The sequence below is a fragment of the Alligator sinensis genome, unplaced genomic scaffold (assembly GCF_000455745.1).
Source record: "Alligator sinensis unplaced genomic scaffold, ASM45574v1 scaffold647_1, whole genome shotgun sequence".
Taxonomy (NCBI): Eukaryota; Metazoa; Chordata; order Crocodylia; family Alligatoridae; genus Alligator; species Alligator sinensis.
This window is the reverse complement of record NW_005842952.1, coordinates 437424-459557: the sequence shown is the minus strand read 5'-3', so window position 1 is coordinate 459557 and position 22134 is coordinate 437424. Positions and strand designations below refer to the sequence as shown.

Here is a 22134-nt window from a genome sequence, read left to right as displayed (position 1 = left end):
GCAGGACTCATCCGGTCGGATGCCATCCCCACCCAGAATAACTTGGACTGAGGCGAGGAATCTTATGCTAACCAGGAGGTGAGAGAAGTGGTGAAGACTCTGAAGCCAGGCTCATGGCACCATCATGTGTTACGGGAACCTGGACAACTAACCCCGCTGAGCCAAGATTACCAGCTGGATCTTCACTCTGTCCTTGCTTGACTTCCTAGATCAGTGGAAGGGATGCAGAGGGCTTCTGGCTCTTGTCCAGCATCACCAGCAGCTGCTGCTCTGCTGAGCCCACCCACAGTGGAGTCAAAGGTGTTTGGTGTTTTTGCTCAGCTGAGTACACTGGGGAGACACCCTCACTGGCAATCAGAGGGAAGCAGAGGATTGTGGGGGTGGAAGAGCCTATGAGGACAGTGACCCTAGCATGGCTAACTACCCTAGAGACGAGCACAACCCCTTCTAGAGAGCAAGGGGAGAGAGAGGTCTGACCTGATAAAGTGCATGTCTATGGTGGAGGAGCTGCCAGGTGTTTGGTGCCTTTGAGGACTGAGGCCTTTATTTCAGTGCCTCACTTCAGGCTAAGGCTCTCAAGGCTGGCATTTAAATATTACGGTCTTGAAAAGGTCTTGTTCACCAGAGTGCCCATGGGAGGACAAGGTCAAACAGTCACAAACTTCTCCAAGACCGTTTCAAGCTGGACATAAGGAAGAACTTCTTTACAGTCCGAGCCCCCAAGGTCTGGAACAGACTGCCAGCAGAGGTGGTGCAAGCACCTACTCTGGACTCCTTTAAGAGCCAATTGGACATTTATCTTGCTGGGATCCTGTGACCCCAGCTGACTTCCTGCCCCTGGGGCAGGGGGCTGGACTCAATGATCTTCCCAGGTCCCTTCCAGCCCTAATGTCTATGAAATTATGAAAAAAAAAATCTTGGCCCTGGAAGAAACAAAACCCAAACCTGGTGGGGAAATTGCTCCGAGTTTGCTCTCTGGATTCAGTGAGAACAGGAAGAACAAAACCCACTGCCACAAAGCAGATGTCTACATCCGACCCAGAGGCCAAGTTCATTTTGACTTGGAGATCTCTTTGGAAATGACCAAAGAATGGATCCATGTGGACAACGTAAGCTGAGGCTTCCAAGCCCCAAAATAAATGCATGCAAAAATGCTAAGCATCTGCCCAGAGGAAATGCCAATTGCCTCTGCAGACATGTGTTGTAGGCAGTAAAAAAGGAGAGCCCTCTGGAGTTGGAGCTCACTCCCACACCCCCTCAGCTGCATTCCTTCGGAGCCAGCACAGGCTCTTGTGCACTTTGCCAACTGTCTGGTACAGACACTTCCACGTTTCCCTCCGCTCTAGATGGCCAAAGCCCACATGACATGGAAGGTCTGTTTGCACGCTCAGATTTCATGCTATGGAGCCTGCTGCCGGCATGCCGGCTAGACACCAGCAAGTGTTGCTGTAAAATCGGTATCCTACATCAGAAACTTTGCAGCTGCTGCAGACGGAGGACAAGGGATTTTATTTGCCCTTTTAAGAAGCTACCACTTGTTAGGTCTCATGGAGAGCTTTCAAACCTGTACTTGGAGGAAGGAGGGGGTAAGAAAGAGCCTGAACCATGCCAGGATCTGGCCCAGCGACTCTGGGATGAGACGGTGTAGCAATGCTGAGACAATCCTGAACAAGGCCAGTATGCAAGACTGAGCTCACAGATGAGCAAAATTCACTAGGGGAACAGAACAAAACCTCCCCGAAATCCCTGGACCTGAGCTTTTGGAAACAAATGCAATACATAATTCCCAGCTCATCTCAGAAAATTCAAGGCCAGATCATTGCGTGCTGTAAGTCAGTGCATTTACCCTGAAGTTAGCTACAAGACTGACTTACCCCCGCTGAAGATACGGCCTTCATGTCTTTAGCTGCCACCAGATGGTTCATCTACAAGTGGGTCGTGCCCTCCTTTTAATTGCTCCACAAAAGCGTTTCACATGAGCAAATTTGCAGCAATAGATGGCAAGCAAACAGCCTGCTCCTCCAAGGATTTGACATTCAGGACTCGCAGCAGGGACTGTGCAAGCACTTAGTTCTCCTTGCTCCTCTTTTCTGACTGAATGACTGTGCCAAGCCCTTTCACCTTGATTTAGATGGAGTTTCATCATAACTCCATTTAATGTGAGCCCTTAAGCAGGATCGCTCTAAGGATGGCCACTGCCCTGCACATTCACAGAAAGGGAAGTGTTTATAGGTTATGCCCCTCACTGATCACAGTACTTTGATACTGGGTAAGCTCAAACTACCTGCCACGCCTGGCTGCAAAGCCAAGGAGCATGTCTCCCCATCTCTAAAGCAATATATAACAACAACAAAAAGCCAGTGACTAGCAGTACATCACCTTGATCAAAATATATAGTCTGTCTGCCACAAAGCACCCCATGAGCTACAGTAAAACAGAACTCTGCTTTATCACATATTCTACTCCCACATAGCTACATTTTTCCAGCAGCAACATCTGGAGAAACATACAAATAACCCCATTCAAAACGAGTGCCAAGGCACCAGGCTTAACCCTAGAAAGATGACATTCATCCTCCACATTGAAGAATGTAGCAGTCTAAAGAGAGACTCCTGCCTGGAAGCTTCATGCTAGCAAATCGCCTGTTGCAGTCGAATGTACAAAACAAGCCGTCTGTAATGCAATACAGAATCAATGATGCTAGTCTGGGAGACACGGGGGCATTTCAGAAAAGGCTGATATGGCTGTCACAGCAGGAGAGAAAATGAGAGGGAGAAATACTGAATAGTGCATACAATGACATCTATGTGAATCACCCAGAAGGAAGAAAGAAAACTCTGCATAAGTGTAGTGGTGGAGTGGGGTGGGGAGGGCATGGATATTGCCTGGAATCTGCCCCCAAAAATTCAGAATGGAGCTTTGGTGTAGGGAAAAACATGCTAAGCCAAACGTCCAACAAGTCTTTCAAGGTATGCAACCCCCAAAGCACAGGCATACACACAAACTAGGAACAGTTGCCTAACCAAATGGCAACTGTGTGTAATACAGCTTATATACAGAAACAGACATGCCCCAGAATAACACTGACTCCTTTCTGAAATGCCTGCTTAAAAAGGTTAGTGCAATGGAAACAGTCAATTTACATTTACTGTCACTCCAAAGTCGGCCCTACTGAAAGCTGCTGGATGTAGTAAGGTAGCACCAGTTGAAGTGTTTGTCACATGAAAGTATGTTTTCCTTTGAAAGTGAACAAGCTAGAATTGCAAGAGGCTCTTTTCCCAAATATCAGATTTAGCCCAAAGAGATGATTTAGCTGGTATTTTACTACTATTCTGGCTGTAGTGTCATCACTGGTATGGAAGAGATGCCTGAACTTTTCTGGCGTGCACTGTCAGAAAAATGAATCAGAGGGATCCATTTGGATCCAAGAACTCCACTGAATGCCACTGGAAATGGATGACAATGAAGTTAAAAGGCAGGATTGCTGGGGTGCTGTGCAATGCAGAATTTGGTCTGTAGGCCTTTAGTAGAGGTGGGACACGGACAGAAAAGGCAGCTCAACTCACAGCCCAAGGCTGAGTCTGCAGGGCTGACAGTTAACACATCATGTTCTAGCTACGGACTGGATATAGGTTGTGTCTCAGCATCTGCACAGTGAAGCTATAGGCCCTTGTTGCCACCTGTCACTAATTCACAGATACATGCTGTTTTTTGCTTGCTGTATTATCCTTCTGTGTCTATGGCAACCTTGCTGCTGCCTGTATGTTGTAAGGGTGGGTTGGAAAGGAGACACAGGGGTGACACTATCCATCCCCGGTTACCCCAGCCAGGAGATACAGAGAATGGAGTTTTCCTTCTGCCTTCCTGATGTTGCTACTCGCACATCCTTTGATGATTGTGTCTCAATATGCTGGGTTGAATCTTTTCAACTCTTGCTTAGTCTCTTTCATTTTCTCATTTCCCTCCTCCCCAGGCTTCTACTCTTTCAAATTTCACCTCTGGTTTTACAAATGCAATAGATACGGATCATTTTAGTTCTGCTCTCAGGACTTCTTCCCTCACCTTAAGGTGATGTGCAGCATTGAAATTAAAAGCTTAAATCTTGCTTAGATGCCCAACAGGTAGAATAGGATAGGGCCTAGCATCTCTCTCTAGTGCTTTCCTGTACTGTCTCTTCAACAGGTAAGGGAATTTTCTTCCTCCATGAGTCTAACCTGGTTTTAAATTAGCCACTTTATTAAATTATATGTGTATTTTAGCACAGAATCATAGAGAAGTAAGGCTGGAAAAAGAGGGATGTTGGGAGGTCATCTAGTTCAACCCCCTGCCTGAGGCAGGATCTTTCCTAATCAAACCATACTGTACAAGTCCATTGTCTAACCTCTTAGTAAAACTAGTCAACCAGGACTCAACACAAGACATAACACCCTAACCCACAGGTAAAGCAGGGGAACCATGGCAGCCAACATCCCGTTCCTGCAAAGGCTGTTAATGTACAATAACAGTGTATTGTTGCCTCATTTCCACAATCTTTATGCCTTGGGTGCAGGCCTTGGGCAAAGCAAATTGAAACTGAATTTCTGTTATGTGGGAAACTATCATTTTGAAATTTATACTCATTCTCTTTTGGAATAAATACGCATTTCCAATCCCTGCTTCCCCCCTCCAAAAAAGAAAAGAAAAGGTGAATTCTAGTTTCAGAGTCTTGGGGGCTCCATTTTGCAATTTTTTGTTATTTTGCAACATTCAAGAAGTACAGATTGAAGTGACATTTGAGTAGTGCTATGACACAAGAGGGGGGAATATCTCAATTATATCTTCCACATGTCAGTAACAGCAGTTACTACTGACAGATCATTAAATGTAAAAGTATAACACCACAAAAAACACTTAGAAGATTTTAACATGAAATTCTGGAATAATTCTAAATGCAAAATTCCAAAACTTGTTTTAGTTTTAAAACATGTTTGTGCGACTCAAAGGCACATACAAGCTTCTTCAGTGCCCAGGGCTGAGGTGGGAAAGGTTGGGGGAAGAAGAGATTATGGTGACCACTGGAGAGCAAGGGAGAATTAGGGGAGACGCAATGGGGAGAGGAGTCTTACCTGACCCAGGTCTCATCACTTGGGCAGCAGCTGCTACTGCTGCAGCTGTGGCTGTAGCAGCACATGCTCAGGCTGCTGCTGCTGGGGGAGAAGCTGTGGAGTGGGTTCCCATGGGCTGCTTCTGGTGCTTTGTTTGCACCCCTCACCCCGTGTCTCTCCCAGGGCAAAGCCTCTAGGGGGAGGAGTGGCATTATTCCACCCCTCTCCCAGCTACATGACTAGGCACAGGCCTGTACCTGTTTGGCTCCTACATCCAAGTTGAACAGGGATGTGGCTGCCATGGCAAAGACTCCTGGGAGAAGAGGTCATACTGACAGCCCCTTTAAGTTGGTGCCCATGGCTGATGCCTCACTTACCCCTCACAGTTATGCTACTGATATGAATCTCTCTTTAAAGGACTTGAAAAGATGCTGCAATTGCAGCAAAAATCAATTTTCATTAAAGAAAAAAACAAACCCCCCCCCCCAAAAAAACAAAAAAAAACCCCACAGTTTTCAGACCAAACTTCTAAATAGCTACTACTTTTGAGCTTGCAAATCCCAGGACCCCTCAAGTTTGCAAGTCTGCAGTAACCCTCAAGGCTGTGCACACCATCACCGGTGGACAAAGCTAGGATGGAGGTATAACCCTACACACTGGGAGAAGTTTCAGAACCATTACTATTCATTTTGCAAAGCAACAGGAATGGACTGGGCAAAGAACAGGTATGCCACAGATGCACGATTAAAGAAAAATCTCCTTTGTGCACATAAGAGTGCTCACCTAACTGCTAGCTTGTGACCAAACTGAAGCAGAAATTTGATGACTACATAGTAGCACTTGGCAGCAATAAGTTGCATTTTGCCTTGTGTGCAAGTATGTATACAAATGCGCGCGCGCGCGCGCGCACACGCGCACACAGACATTCCCTTCCCCTAAAGCTGATCTTAAAATGATGCAATTTGCAAGTAACAGGGCCTAGTGAGAAACACAGGAAAAAAGCATCCAAGTCACTCGTGTCACATTGGCCTTTTGTTCCCTCTCCTTTTCTTCATTTCCTTGGCACACAAGTTCTACTTAAGAGGGCCACATGCAAGTGAAATCACCAGCATCATCTCTTAATGGGCAAGGCCAACAGATTCACCTCATGTAATTGAAAGCATCCTCAGATTACCTGAAGAGTTGGCCCCTGGCACCCAGCTTAGGAAGACATGAAAGACAAGAATATCATCTCAGTGATGGGAGTTGGACTTATTGGAAACTCCGGAGATGAGTCACTTCTGCCTTGTACACCTCTTTTCATGGCCTAAACAATAGCATGAGGTTTTCAAAGCCCCTTTAGAGGAAGGACAGACCACTGGAAAGAGCAGGGAAGTAGACCAGGTTCACTGTGGCAACTGGCCTGCCAAGGGCACCCATAATAACGGTGGCTTGCTTGTTGGAAGCATTAAAGCAGGGGTTTTCAACCTTTTTTGGTCAGAGTACCCCCCACGGCCAGTTGACAAGCAAAACCGGAAGTGCCGCTGGCTTCTCCATGCCACTGTCGCATACCCCCAGGGGTACACGTAACCCCAGTTGAAAACCTCTGCATTAGAGCATAGAAATGAAAAGGCAGCCTCTTCTGGTATCTGGCTGTTGCTCATGACTCTCAGTATAGTTCATTTCTTGAGAGAGTGAGCATCACCCCACCCTACCTCATCCCACGCTGTTATAAGCCCCAAGCCACAAGCTAAGTACAATCTACCACAAAATAGCAAAAGGCAAGGGAAGCCATGTTAAGTGACACTGTGTTCCTTAGAGGTTTATCATCTGGGATAGTCTCCAACGATTTGCCAGATCCAAATTCCAACGATCAGAGTAGCATCTAAAGCTAAGATAGCTTTGGACTGTGCTCAAATCACTGAAGTTGCAGACTTGGCACCCTCAAGTGGTCACTTTAAGCTATTACATGTAGTTTGTCCATTGAAAACCAAAATCTCTTCCAAATTGTGTGACTTTTCCAGAAGTCTCTGAATGCAGGCTGATGTTAGAGTAGATGTGGCACAGTATATTACTCGGGCACAATAGTGGCAGGAGCCCTAAACCTTTGGGAAAATTATATTCCCCGGACAAAAGGGGGCCCCCAGCCATAATCCTTACTTTCAGCATGAGACAGACACTAAGGTACTTCTTCAAAATGGTTGATGAGGACTTGATTTCGCTGTTCCTAGAATATATCACTTCAGGCTGCTGGTCTCATAAACGAAAAAAATAAAATCCTGTAAGACCTTTCCTCAGTTAGCAACCTGACATCACATCACTTGAAGAGCATTCTGGTTATTCCATCTGTGGATGGAAGACAAAGAAAGGGTACTGCTAGTGCAAGAATTTTTTCTTTAGCACCGGGGCAGTAACACATTTAAAGGGCTGCAGGAATTCTGGGTTATCAGGCATGCCTACCTGTCAAATCTAGTTTTTCCTTCAGCCCCTTGTTTGGAAGCAATAGCAGGCTATTGCCTTATAAGGTACAGAAGCAGAGACATATAAGGAGTGGAGGATACAGCTAAAGGATTTGGTAGCAACACAAACATTAAACTACTGGGATTAAAATGTGTTGCTATTGAAAAGCCAATCAGCTCTGCACTTGAACTAATTTTGCATAATCTAGGAATGAATTAATGTGAAGTATTTAAATGTCAACATATTCAAATGTGAACTCGCTGGCCACGTGTCGGGCTCATGCCTCTGATCAGGGAGATGTATGAGTCACCACATGCAACAGGCTTGAGTCTCTTAATTTTTATCAAGAACAGCACTTTTGCAGTCAAACTGAGATATTGATAGATTAGAAATTTCTATGTAGCATGCTGGTGGGATTAAAATTTGGAATTAGTCTTGCCCCACATGACACAAGCTAAGAGGCAGAATAAAAGTGAAGAAATTGGCATCTCTCTCTCTCTCCATATCAGCACCATTATCCAAATACTTGTCAAGTCAAATCAATTTCTAGGAAGTGGGTACAACTCCATATCTTACAGCTGGATGGCGCCTTGGCAAAGGCAAAGTTCTCAATTTCAGAACAGACACAAGAAGCAGAGGTTTCACAAAAAGTTCAGTTTCCAGGTTTATTAAGTAAAGTTAACTGAACTGATTTCATTTTGTGAGGATTCCTTTCTGCCTACCCTGGTGGGCTAGCAGTGCTGCACAGAATCACGGCTGGACTGTGATAACCCAAATACAACTTTGGCTCATCTCACTGCTGACACATATGGAATGACTTGGGGGTTTTACATGCTGTGTCTGCTTGAGGCAGGTACATGTACAGATCAGCACAAGTCGCAAATGATAGTTTACATCCTTTCAAAACAAAGCAGGGCACTCTGCAAATGCACTGCAATGAGAAGACATGTGAAAAAGAAAGTTATACAGACTTGCAAATACATAATAAGTTCAGGAGATGCAAAAAAAAACCTCCCCTCAAAAACACAAGAAATGTCAAGGGGAAAAACACTTAATTTCAGACTCTGTGTTCAAATGAAAACCCAGCTGTAATTTAACTTTAAATTCCCTTCAAAATGGGAAATGTACAGTAATGCAGTTTAACAGAAACCAGGTTCACCCTGGAGAGATGTGTCCAAAAAACACTGATGCACAAACAGGTTCAGTATTCTAAGCAAAATGTCCCTGGGCATTGGTGTACTTGACTCTTGGAGCCAGAGCAAAGCAATTCATTACACTTGCTGAACTGGAGGGCCTACTGCTGGTCCTGGTAGATATAACAGCACATAGGTTTCCAGATGTCAGACAGAAGGCAGCACACAAACTGCTGGTTATTGAGAGAAATGCCACGAGCCAGACCCCGCTGGGACTGACTGGGATAAAAAACAAAAGAAAACAGCTCATTCCAGTAGCCTGGCCTCAGTTGCTCAATGTTAGTGTAATGTTCTGCAAGATTCCTCAGTCCTTAGCTCGCTCCTTCCTCAGCCTGAGTTGTTTCTGACTTGTGCTTCAGCACAAGTGGAATGGGCCATGCAAAATTATCCAAAAAACACAAGGGACAGGACCAAGAAAACTAGCTGAACCTGTGGCTGGCTTTCAGATCCTATTTCCAAATATCAGAGTTACAGATTGGAAATTTATCTACAAAAGAAATAATATAAATGAAATAAAAAATGGGACTGTCCACAAAATAAAAAAAAAAAAAAAAAATCTTACAACACAGCCTTATAAAAACGGCTTAGCAACGAGAGCTCAGTCACAAAATGAAGGATTCTAGCTCTTCATACATCAGAAGAGGAAACAGAAAGCTAAAAATTACTATTCCACATTCTCTTAATAAGTTAAACTTACTTTCCCTCCCACCTGTCTACAAAAGGGGTAGAAGCAAAGGGGGAAAAATAGGCTACCAAAAATAAAAAAAGGAAGAGAAGACAGAGCGCGCGCAAAAGAGAGAGAGAGAGAGAGAGAGAGAGAGAGAGAGAGAGAGAGAGAGAGGGAGAGAGAGAGAGAGAGAGAGAGAGCGGTCTGTGGTCATCAAGGCTCAGAGCGGGACTGAGTTCCTTTTAAGTGTTTAAAAGATGCAAAACAGTTCCTCAAAGGTTCCCTCTCTTCAGCAGTTAGTTCAATGCTGTAGCCAATAAAAACTCAAGTATACATCAAGGAGAGATTCTTTCAAGCAGATCCACCATCGTTCCAAGGGCCACTCAGTTTGTATTAATCCTCGATGATTATGGGTTCATCGTTCATGGGCTGGCGTAACGGCACTGCCTGGATTGGCCGGATGATAATTGGTTTGTAAGGGCGTCTGGCGGCTCGCTTAGCTTCAGAAGATGAAAGCAGCTTGCGGATTTTCCTACAAACAATGGGAAAAAGAGGAATTGGGGACAAAAGCAAAAAATACTAACATCTAAGATTTTCCTCCTTATTGTTCAAGATCACACCTGCTGTGCACTCATAAATAGCCTATGCTATTTATTCTAACCAAGTTTTCTCCTGAGTCTTTTAACAAACAAATGAACCAACAAAATTAGAATGAGAAGGGGACTGCTATTTATACAACCTCTCTCCTCCAAAGAGCCCAAGGTATTTTACTGCAACTTCAATGGGTCTATTCATAAAATGAAATGTCTGTAGGTAGAAGGTTCAGAGCCAAGGCTGTAGCAGATGTAGGGAATGCCTGAAATGCCCATACTTAGGGCAATGGATCAGGTTCATTATGTATATTCTACATACAGCTGCGATAGCTATATTATAAGGTGCAAAGCCACATTATAAATGAATCTTCATTTCCTTCCCCAGACCACAAATCCATCCCCATCAGAATCATTCCAGCATTGCAAACCTCTTAGCAGGTTCAAGCAGCTGCTGATAAAGAGACTGTCTAATTTCCCATCAAAATGGGAAATTTCTCCCTTAAAATTAACAGGCCAAAATAAAGGATCATTAAGATTCAGTCTTGCATTTGTAACAGCTTCCCTAGATAACAAAATGGTACTGCCCTTCTGTCCGATACCTTGCAAGCCACATGGACTAGAAACAAGTGAAAACCTGACCGATTGCAATGGTTGCTTGCTCAGACTTCAGTGGGGCCAGGATTGTGCATGAGGATTTTAGCCTAAAGGAACAGATCAGCTTGGGGCCAGCCCCTCTTCTCTGCCGTGCTCTATTGTACTAATTTTCTTCCCACAAAATTGTAAATGTCCTCAACAAAATTTTAAAAGGATTCAAATAGAAATTCTCATTTTGCATCCACTAACATAATCTGCTTTTAAAAGCCTCAAATTTAAATTCCTGATTTTCTTCTCTACATATTTCTGAGTACTGTATGCAACAGAATGAATTTTAACTGTTTCCCCTCCCCTTCTCTCTCTTTTTGTTTTGGTTCTTCCAAATTTCTCTAAACTTTGGAAGACACTGGAAGAGAGATAGAGTGGGAAAAGAAAAAAAGGAATAACCCTGGACATTATTCAATCTCAGATCCTTATCTCTAGCCTAAATTCTTCTAGCATTAAGTCTGTAATTATTAGACCTTGTTACAATGTTTATGGGCTACTTGTAAAACACCTCTCCTACCAGACAACTTCACCCCGTATGGGTGGTTATCAGTTGTGATTAAATCATGTTTAGCCTTCTCTTGAATAACCCAAATAGATCACAGGCAGGTTTGCATGACAAATTTTCCAAGTCTTTTTACTCTTCCTTTTCCATCGTTAAACTTTTTTACCATCCCCCCCATTAGAGAGAATTTTCCAAAAACCATCTCTCTAATGCTGGATAGAGGGAAAGCATGAACACAGCCCTTGAGGAACATTATAGCTGTAGAATAGGGATTACATGGCACGGCTCTGAACAGAAAAGCAGACACTGCTGCTGGGTAGATTCTTATGAAGCTGGCACAAAGTCCAAATTATTTGAGAGCTGGAAAACATTTTAATATTGTTTTGACCCTTTCTGGACAGCAGCTGCCACAAGTCAATCTGGTACTGAGTGAAAACAGAAGAATTCAAATCTGGTGAAGTAGACCTGTACCTGCTGTTTGCTCACTTGGACGGGGATGGAATGGATTCCAGCATGGGTCATGAATCATACCACACACTATTTAGGTCTTCTGCAGGTTCCAATACTCCACACACATAGGCAAAGCAAGCCAGTCAAGTGTGGAAAGGGGCAACATGTCCAGGAATATGAGATTTCTCTTGCACCACTTTGAGAGGTATCTCTCGATCCTGCCATGCTTTTGATGGAGTTGTGGAATGCCTTAAAATCATTCAGTTAGGCTGGAGGGCCATCCCATCAGTAGAGAACAAGGTGATCACACTTGGGACCTGTTGCTGGAAGAATAGGTCCTTGCAGCTGAAGTTTACTGTCTTTGCCTCCTGCCTTTTCAGAGTCTACGGGTACACTAGCTGGTCCAGCTGGATGGACTACATTGTCTTCCTGGGAAGAAAGATCTAGCTCTAGAAGTATTAGATGTAGATTTGACTGAACACAGCTGTGTACTCAAGATAACCACTAAGGCCATGGTTAGTACTGGATGCAAGTATGAACAGGAAAGACCCATGGGTCAAAAACATAGTTCTCTTTGACATCTTTTTTTTCCTGCTCTCTCTCATACAGCCCTCCCTCACTTTCACTGTGCTACCCAAGGAGGAGTAGGTGGGAGAGGACCCCCTGCTGTGTTAAGATGGGGAAGACATAGGAGTACACCACCTCCAGGGGAGTGGCTATTCTATAGTTGATACACAGTCTGAGGGAGAGATAGGTATCAGAGGTATTTCCTTAATCTATTTTTTATTACTGGATCAGTGGACACATCTACATGAGACGCTGATTGCGCAGTAGCTCATTGGCAAGAAGCATGGCAAGAAGCATGGTGTCATGCTACTGCACAGTAGCAAAGCACTCCTGTGTAGTCAACATCACCCAAAAGCCGTTTGGCAATGCTACTACACAGTAATTCTGGTTTCTGTGCAGTCATTTAGTACTCATTTATACAAGTACTAAATGACTGGTCAGAAATGACTGTGCAGTCAGTGTCCCATGTAGATGCGGCCACTGACTAGGAACTCGAGTATTATCCACCCTCAACCTCTCTAGGGAAGAGGTGCCCCTATTTAAGCCTTCTGGTGCCATATGGTTTGTGTATTGAGCATGGTTTCAAGATGACCAGCGGGAGATACCAGGACTCCAGCTGAAGCAGTCCTAGATTTAATAGGTACCATAGAATCATAGGGCTGGAAGGGACCCCAAAGGATCATCAGGTCCAGCCCCCTGCATGAGCAGGAAAGACATCTGGGGTCAGGTGACCCCAGCCAGGTGACCATCCAGGTCTTCTCTAGGGTATATGATTGCACCACCTCTGTGGGGAACTTGTTCCCTAGTCTGGACACCCTAGTTGTGAAGAAGTTTTTCACAATGTTCAGCCTGAAACTATCTTCCAGGAGTTTCTGGCTGTTGTTTCTAGTTTTCCCCCAGGGCACCCTGGTAAACAGCTGTTCACCGAGTCCCTGATGTATGCCTCTGATATAGCGGTAAGCTGCAATCAGGTCCCCTCTCAGCTTTCTTGTATTTAGGCTGAAGAGTCCGAGATCCCTCAGCCTCTCCTCATATGGCTTGCCATGCAAGCCTCTGATCATACGGGTGGCCCTTCTCTGGACCCTTTCAAGCTTTAGCACATCCTTGTTGAAGTGTGGTGCCCAGAACTGGACGCAATACACCAGCTGCGGCCACACCAATGTTGAGTAAAGTGGGAGAATTACTTCTTTGGATTTACTGGAGATGCATCGATTGATGCATGCCAGAGTTTTATTGGCCCTAGCAGCTACTGCATCGCACTGTCGGCTCATATTCATGCTGGGGTTTATTGTTACTCCCAGATCCCTTTCATTTGTAGTGCTGGTCAGGTTAACGATGCCCAGCCTGTAGGTGTGCTGGGGATTCTTCCTTCCCAGATGCAGCACTTTGCATTTCTCTACGTTGAACCTCAGCTGGTTTCATTCTGCCCAACATGCCAGCCTGTACCAGTCAGTACCAAAGACACCAGAAAAAGTACTTCCACCCTGCCTTTTCACTAAAGCGGTATCCTCTTCTGCCCGTCAATGGACATTGATGACAGATGGTGGCAACAACGAGGGCCTGACAAGTGGGCTGAGAAGTCAGGGTAGAATAAATGGCTCATTGCCAGAGACTGCTTGGAGGACTGTGATTTAGTTCCAAACTTCTCTAATCCAAGGTCAAGCTCTCAAGCATCAAGCTCTCAAGATGGAACAGCCTAAGCCAGCTCCTCTAAGCTTTCTGAGTAGGTTTAGAGAAGCAGCTACATATGGAGCATTGCTCAGGGATGTACTGGTCTCCAAGACTTAGAAGGCACCAGGAGTCCCCGTCATTGACAGATGTCAGAGCTTCACATGAAGGCTAGGTATTGAATCCCAGGGCTAAGTACAGACATTCAGAGAGCTTAATTGGGTTCAAAATGACTGCCTGATTTAAACTTAGCTCATCCTAGTGCTGTCCTTATATTTACAGACCTGGTTTCAGTGACCAGAAATCAATCTAAAGCTGTAACTGTACAGAAGTCCCATGCACACAAACCAGTCTAAAAATTGCAGAACTGTTTAAGATAAACCTGGACTGATGTAGTATCAAAACATACCCAATTTAGGTCAAACAGGTGCATGGAACTTATATATGCTTTCTCTGCACAGCCCCAGGGCTGGGAAAACCCAGCCACCAGCCCCCGCCCCAGGGCTGTGCTTTTCACTACCCCACCCTTATGCCTTACCCCAGCCTATTTTTTGCTCCCCAACTCCTTGCCCCCCACTGGACCAACCAGCCCCCACAACACCCATCCTGCAAGATGCAAGGAGAGGGGCAGGAGGAATGGGGGTGTAGATTTGCTGGGGGTGGGGAGGGAAGGGAGTCAGGGAAAGCTAAAAATAGCCCCTGGTCCTCCCCCAAACCCCTCCACAGCCCCTGTAAACCCTTCTGATTCCATCAGACTCTCCCAGATCCCAGCAACACCCCACGGATCACAGCTGCCCCCTCATTCTGATCGCTTCCACAGGTCACTCCTGCTTCACCCCCCACCCCTTGAAGGTCATGCCTATCCCCCCCCACCATCCACTGGTTGTGCCTGCCCCTCCCCCATTCCCCCGGTGGACCCGATCCCCCCAGCCTACTTGCCCCCACCACAATTCCTCTGTTAGCCCCACCCCTCCAATTCCAGCTTACCTGATATTGGGAGACCATTTTGAACCAATGTAACCTCCCCCTAATGCACCCAAGTGTCTGTACTTAGCCCAGAGGTCTAGCTTCTATCATATTGCTGGTGCCCCTGTATAGGGTGATGGACGTAGCCTACACTGAGACTTTATTGCTATTTTTTGCCAGTGGGCAATAAAAATTAGGAAGGCTAACTACAGAAGTACAGAGAAGCAGGCAGACACTGCAGGACTTCATTCTCACTGGACTCAAGAGCAAGAAGGAATTAAGGGCAGCGTAGGCTCAGCTGTCCCTCTGTGTTCTCAGGCCAGGGGCACAAAAGCATTCAGAGAACAAATGCAGCTTCAGAAGGACACCGCAGGTCAGAAGAGTTTGATCATGTGTACCGAATGCAGATGCACGAGGAGTGCAACGCACACTAGCTTCTGTACTCAACTTTGTTACTCAACTCCCGTTCTTCTGTTGTAATTTTGGATGCTAAAGTATGGAGGTTTCAGTGATACACATCTGGGACAGATATATTGAGTAGCACCATGTGCAAGGGAAAGCACTACCCTAGTGCTAAGAGGGGTCTATCACAGCCTTAAATGCTTTGCTCCCCCAAGTGCAAACATGATACTCTCTGTACTCACAAGTCAGGACATTGCTGGGTGGATGGGATCTTGGAGAGGAGGGATAAAACTTTCATGGACTTCTATGGATCTGAGGATTGGGATGGATGGATTCCAAGTTTTAGCCTTCCCTGGGGCATTTCCTACGTTCTAAAACATGGCTTAGGAGAACAAAAGGGGGAATCTTCCTCTAGCTCCATGGGACAGTATACAGTCAGCCACAGGCCCACATCATCCAAACATCTAATGCAGCTGTCCAAGCTGTAGGGCCAGGCAATGTCATGATTGGGATTGGAGGAATTTTAGGCCCTATCCCAAACACTGCATCTCTTGCCATGCCAGCCATGCAAAAATACCCCTGATCCCAACTGTGTCACGGTGGATCAGGCAGGGTGCAGATTGGTCCCAGACCCAGGGCTGCCACCAGCCCTTAAACAGTTCCAGACCTGAGGGAGTCCAAGGACTGAGCCAACAATCAGCTGAGTAGGGGCCCCAGGTCCAGGTCAAGACTACTAGCTGTCCCGGGGCCAGGACTGGCAATTAGCTGACTGTCAGCCCTAGATCTAGTTGGAGACTCATGGCTGTCCTGGGGCTGGGACCAACAATTAGCTGATTGTTGGCTTCAGCCCTAAGACAGCCCTGGATCTAGTGGTGCTACCCATTCAATTTATAGCACCATAAGAAGAGCCATAAAGATCTTCCATATATTTTGTGGAATATCTTTGTGGCTAGTCTGTCACCTTATAGAGCCATAAATTGGCTGCATGAGTAGAAGTGTTACTGTTTACAGCACGGTTAACACCTTAATTTCACTGTAACTATAACGTGTACCCAGAGTCTTAATAAACCTGGACAGGTTACAGGGGTGGGCGGATGAGAACAGGATGGGTTTCAACACTGACAAGTGCAAGGTGCTGCACATGGGGAAGAACCAGCAGCATACCTACAGGTTGGGTAACTCCCTTCTTGTCAGCGCAGAGGCAGAAAAGGATCTTGGAGTCATTATTGATGCCAAAATGAACATGGGCCGACAGTGTGGGGACACGGTCAGGAAGGCCAACCACACCTTGTCATGCATCCACAGATGCATCTCAAGCAGATCCAAGGTGGTGATCCTCCCCCTCTATGCGACACTGGTCAGGCCGCAGTTGGAGTACTGGGCAGTTCTGGGCGCTGCACTTCAGGACGGATGTGGACAACATGGAGAGGGTCCAGAGGAGGGCCACTTGCATGATCAGGGGTCAGCAAGGCAGGCCCTACAAGGAGAGCCTAAGGGACCTGAACACGTTCAGCCTCCACAAGAGAAGGCTGAGGGGGGATCTAGTGACCGTTTACGAGCTAGTCAGGGGGGACCAGCAGGCAATGGGAGAGTCCCTGTTCCCCTGAGCACTACCAGGAATGACAAGAAATAACGGTCACAAGCTAGCAGAGGGCAGATTCAGTCTAGACATCAGGAGATGCTACTTCACTGTCAGGGCAGCTAGGATCTGGAACCAACTTCCAAGCAAAGTGGTACTGGCTCCCACCCCGAGGGGCTTTAGGAGGAGGCTGGATGAACACCTTGCTGGGGTCGTTTGACCCCAGTGCTCTTTCCTGCCATGGCAGGGGGTCAGACTTGATGATCTGCCCCGGGCCCTTCTGACCCTACCAACTATGAAACAACATCAGGTTGGTGAAGAGTCAGCCTAAATGATGAAACATGCTTTCAGCATGCATGAAAAGCACTATTGGTGGTAAATGCAAAACAGAAACGAAAAAATGTTGAATGGAGGCAGCTACCCCTTGTTAATGCCATTTGAATGAAGCTTCTTTCCTACCTGGTTTCTTCAGTGGCCATGTAAAACACATCATCTGGAGCATCAATCCAGTTCATCCTCCTCCTTTTCACTGGAGGCATGGATCCACCACGAATTAATCGAACTTTTGTTGGGTATGATTTCCCATTGAGCAGCAAGTTTCGACTTGGTCCCTGACATAATATAGGAAAAAAAAATAAAATTACAGACTGTGTCAAATATAAGGTAGCATATGACAAACACCCAAACAAGAGAAGAATTAAAATTTTTGAATCAGACATTAAGTTCTTGACAAATTTTCTCCCCTCCAGCCTGTGAGAGAACATAAAATTAATGAACAAGAACCAGCCCCCTAGCACGAACTACTGAGGCCCTCTTACATATACAATAGGGCAGCAGTATTCCAACAAACAGGAATAGGATCATTAGGAGGCCCTGCCAGCAAACCTTCATGATTAAAAGGACTGCATCAAGTTTGGAAGACTGAGCACTGGATTTCATCTCAGGCACTACTGTAAATCTGGAGGAATTCTATTCATTTCAGAGAAACAAGTGTAGATTTACAATGAGAGTCAGATTTTTATGTGCTCTAAGATTATTTCTGGTTCTCACAAATTCACCCACATCCTTTGTGCTTTAATGATGACTTTTTTTTTTTTTAATGTATAAGGGTAATACATTGGTTTTCCAAAAGTATTCTCCCTAAAACTACATGTTTTAAAGTGTCCATCAGAAAGCATTACTGTGGGACTGAATTTTTCAGATGCCCCCTGAATTATCAAACTTGCTTTACGAAGCAACAAGTCCATGGTTTCTTACAGATCTACACATCACCCCTTTCCACTCTCAAAAATTAGGAGTTTATTTCTATAATGGAGTAGACATGCAAAATGGTTAAACTAGTCCAATTTGGCTGTCCTTGATCATATAGGGCCCAATTCTGCCACCCAAATCCATGAGAAGCAGTACTTAGAGTAATCCCATTGAAATCAACAGCATTAAATGTGAAAAGGTTGCAGAATCAGGCCCCAAAGTTTGATCACGTGTAAACTAGAACTGACCAGACTTAGAACCATCAGGAGGGAGGAGGGTAGGGACAGGAGAGATTTCAATAAAAAGAAAACAAGTTCAATGTTTTCCATGGACTACTGAGAATTCAGCAAAAAACTGGATACCAAAAAAAATCTGAATTTTGGAAACCTTGCCCAAAGGGCTTGTAGTTCAGGCAAGGAGAATGTAGTTGCCAAGGTCAGACTATTTCCTAGGAATTCCCCTTGAAGATGGTAAGAGATGCATCATGAGGAAATGATGCTTGGCCACGGAGCCAAGCCTATGGAAGAGAAGGGGAGCTTGAAGCGCTCCATGTATATTTCCCATAGGATTCTGCATTAGCACATCCAAATTAAAATATATAGACTGGGGGGAGGGGTGCTTTTTCTTGACAAAAATATTTTCCACAGAAATCAGATGCTTTTCTGTGAAATTTAGTTTAGCTGAAAAGCCAAAATTTTCCATTAAAAAAAAAAAAAAAACCCCAACAAAAAACCAAACACCACATTGGGAATAACATTTCTGACCATCCCTAGTCAGTAAATGCCACTGGTGACTTCATGTTTGGATACCTTTGCCCCCTCTTCTAGAAAATAAGGGTCTATAAGAAAAGCTGAAACCTTTTCCATCCTAATCCCTCAAAACTGGAGAGAGCTCCCACAATTATAACACACGGAAGAAACCATTTATTTTTTCTTTCAACTTTCTGGCTCCTTGGTACGCAAGACCATTTCAGCAAAGCAAACCATTAAAACCCTTCCAGATATTTAGCCTTTAATGTTGAGGTTTATCAACAAAGTTTGGAACAAGGCTTTGCCAGACTTCTGCAGAGAAGGTCTTTTCATTTGCATTGAGAACATAATTTTTCTCCCCATGTTTAACTTGTCAGTAGAATAGCTATAGAGAAAGTACTTGGAAATGCTTGGAAGAAAGCAGCTAACATGCTTGGATTTTGCATTTGTCTAACCAACAGAGCACTCGCTTCAATGGGTACATCCTGAAACGTGGACCTTTCATTTTCAGAACATGGTTTCAAGCAACCAGAGTAGTGAGAGAGTTCAGAGTTCCCACCCTTGTCGCTGAAAGAAGTTAAATCATTCCCTCTGGTTTCTCCCACTACACTGAGGTTTTTTTTATACAGCAGACACAAACAAGTAGCCAGTCTCCTCAGTAATAAGAGGTGAAACTGAATTCAAATTAGAAATACGAATTTACCATGTTGTATCAGATGCTAAATGACAGACAAAATTATTGCTTCCTTATTACAACTAGACTAGCATAAATATCCTAGCTGTGAGATATACCCTACCCAAGAGAGGAGCATTAGATTGGATGATAATTATTATTCAATAGCCATCATTAATACCCATTGCAGATTTACCCATGAACACGTGCCTTTATTTACACTAAGACATTATGACAATTTACCCTATGGGGCAAATTCCACTATAGCAATACAAGAAGCAGGTAAAGTTCTTAATGGTGAAATTTCCCCTTGTGAAGAGACCCATCACAAGACACAGGGACACACAAGCCACCAACATGGGCTGGACAGGCATGTCCAGGGTTCAAATTACACTCCGACTCTCGGGGGGGAGGGGATGGTCTGCAGGGGGGGGACGCAGAAGGCGGAAGGAGAACACGGGGGGGGGCTCTCATCTCTTATGGGGGTCTCAGCCCCCCAGAACTCCCCCGTAATTCAAACCCTGGATATGTCTACATGGCATGGGGCACTGCTGTGCAGAATGACCCAAGCCAGCTCTAACTGAGCAAGTTTCACTTTACTCAGCAGCTTGGTATCCCCTGCCCAGCACCGCATTGTGCTTTGTACCTTCAACGAGGCAAAGCCCTTGGGCTGGTCCTCTGCACAGGAGGTTAAATTTCGTCTCAGGAGCACTTCATGGGAAACACTTTGCCACTAGCCCACCTATCAGACTGGCTATTTGCTTCTGTCCTCTGATGAAGCTCTCAGCATAATGGACGAAAGGCTAGGAGGAGTTTTTAAACTTAAAAAAAACAAACAAACAAAAAAAACAAACAAGCAAGCAAACATGCATGCTCAGCAGACAGCTTACACACCAACTTCCTCAATATGAGAAACCATTTTCCAAACAAAAGCCCTTCCGTCATGTAAGCCCTTCCTCTTTCAGTGAAACACATTCCACCTAGAAACACATTTCAGGACTTTGCTATAAACAGCCACTCTCATTTCTGTATGAGTGGATACAAAATGTTCCATTCAAAACAGAATTTAATTTATATTGATTGAATTTTGTCTTTTTTCATGTAAATACCTGGATCTCTTTCATACCCAGAGACAGATGAAAGAATAATTGTAATTCATTGAAAAAAATTATGAAGAAGCATGAATAGCTGTGTATAGCAAAGTTAGAAGTGAAGTAACTAGGTTTTAAAGGGTTCTTCTATCTAGAGAAAGTTAAGGTTTTTCTTTCTTCCCTGTTTTTCGTTTAAAGGAACATTCTCTTACCATTTGTCTGGTTTGTCCGTGGTTAGGCAGACCTAACAAACAGGAAAGAGAATAGAGCTGGTAAGACCATTGCTTTTCCAAGACAGAAAGAAAAAAAATACAAAAATCAAAACACACACACCTATGGTTGCAACTGGGTTGGTTTTCTAAAACAGAAGTTTTCTACCTAATCTCTCCCATCCTAAGGGATACCTGAGAGGACAGCTTCCTTAGCAATATGATCAAAATCATATGAACAATATGCAGAGCCAAAAAAATTAAACATGCTCCATTTACTTATAACTTTCTGACCAGTTATGGGAATCTACAACCACATAATATCCCCTCTTCCAGATTTAAGACCTTTTTCTCCAATGCTAGGTAAAATCCTGATTTTCAGATTTTGGTAGATTTAGTTCAATTAAAGAAGGGCATTACATGGCCAAGAAAGAAAAGAAAAAAAAAAGCCTTTACTATCATCCTGAGATTTTCAGACAACTAATCAGTTTGGATGTTAGCTACTGGATGCACAATTGGATTGTATCTACCAAACTACTCAGTACATGAGAACCTGCCACAAGTAAAGACTTCCAATAACTTAGCACTGACAATCACAGTGCACAGCATATCTACCCATCACACAAAGTGGATGCTACGTTAACACAAGCAGTACTGGAAAGCAACACACACAGTGACCTGACATTCCTAGACTACCATTTACTATATTAGATACCTCACCATATTGCAAAAGGTCCATGTTTTAGGTGCAGAGCAAGTCTATAAACTAAACCTGGCATTTAAATAAATGGCAAAGTTGCAGTTTTTATATGTAAGAGAATGAAGTTCTGTTCTAAAGCTACAAAGGTATGGCAGGAATGAACTGGAGAACTCAAACTTTTTCCATCACCATGTTTTCTTCAGTTTTTTTTCATTTATTATCCAAGTCCAATCTGTCAAATTGGACAAATTCTTTGAGGAAAGGTAAATCAGTAATTATAGGTATAGCCTCTGAATCAGAACTTCTTAGACCCTAAATGCTGGTGGCTGCCAGTGGCAGAGGAACACTGGACGAAACCCTGCTCACTCTCCCTTTCAGTATCCACTCTGCCACTGCATGACACAGGACACTGAGCAAGATGGTCCTATGGCCTGACCCAGTAAACGGCAGTTCTTATGTTCTTTTGCTCTTATGTATGTAGGTCTGTTAATTTGCCCCAACATTTCAAATTGTGTTTTGGAAATTTCAGTGCCTTAGAGTGTCATGAGGCCCTTCTTGGCCCAGAACTGACTTGTACTAGGACTAACACAGTGCAAGTTTCTTATAGCGGGCATTCACCACCACTGGGATTGACTGCAGAAAGTTTTCATAAGCCAATATATCCCTGCTTTCACACATTTTTAACACCTTTACATTTATCCCTTTGGCC

General features: G+C 44.4%; 1 protein-coding gene across 1 annotated transcript in view; it reads right to left on the bottom strand.

Annotated features, from left to right (window-relative positions):
• The window catches only part of LOC102377934 (metastasis-associated protein MTA1), a 132474-nt gene that overhangs the window by 22056 nt on the left and 88284 nt on the right, over window positions 1-22134 (bottom strand). The window contains exons 19-22 of the mRNA XM_014526083.2: window positions 20729-20760; window positions 17212-17363; window positions 8246-9915; window positions 7224-7409 (exon numbers count right to left, since the gene is read on the bottom strand). Of these exons, the coding sequence (XP_014381569.1) occupies window positions 9777-9915; window positions 17212-17363; window positions 20729-20760 (323 nt within the window). The 3' untranslated portion in view covers window positions 7224-7409; window positions 8246-9776. The remainder of the gene's footprint in view (window positions 1-7223; window positions 7410-8245; window positions 9916-17211; window positions 17364-20728; window positions 20761-22134) is intronic.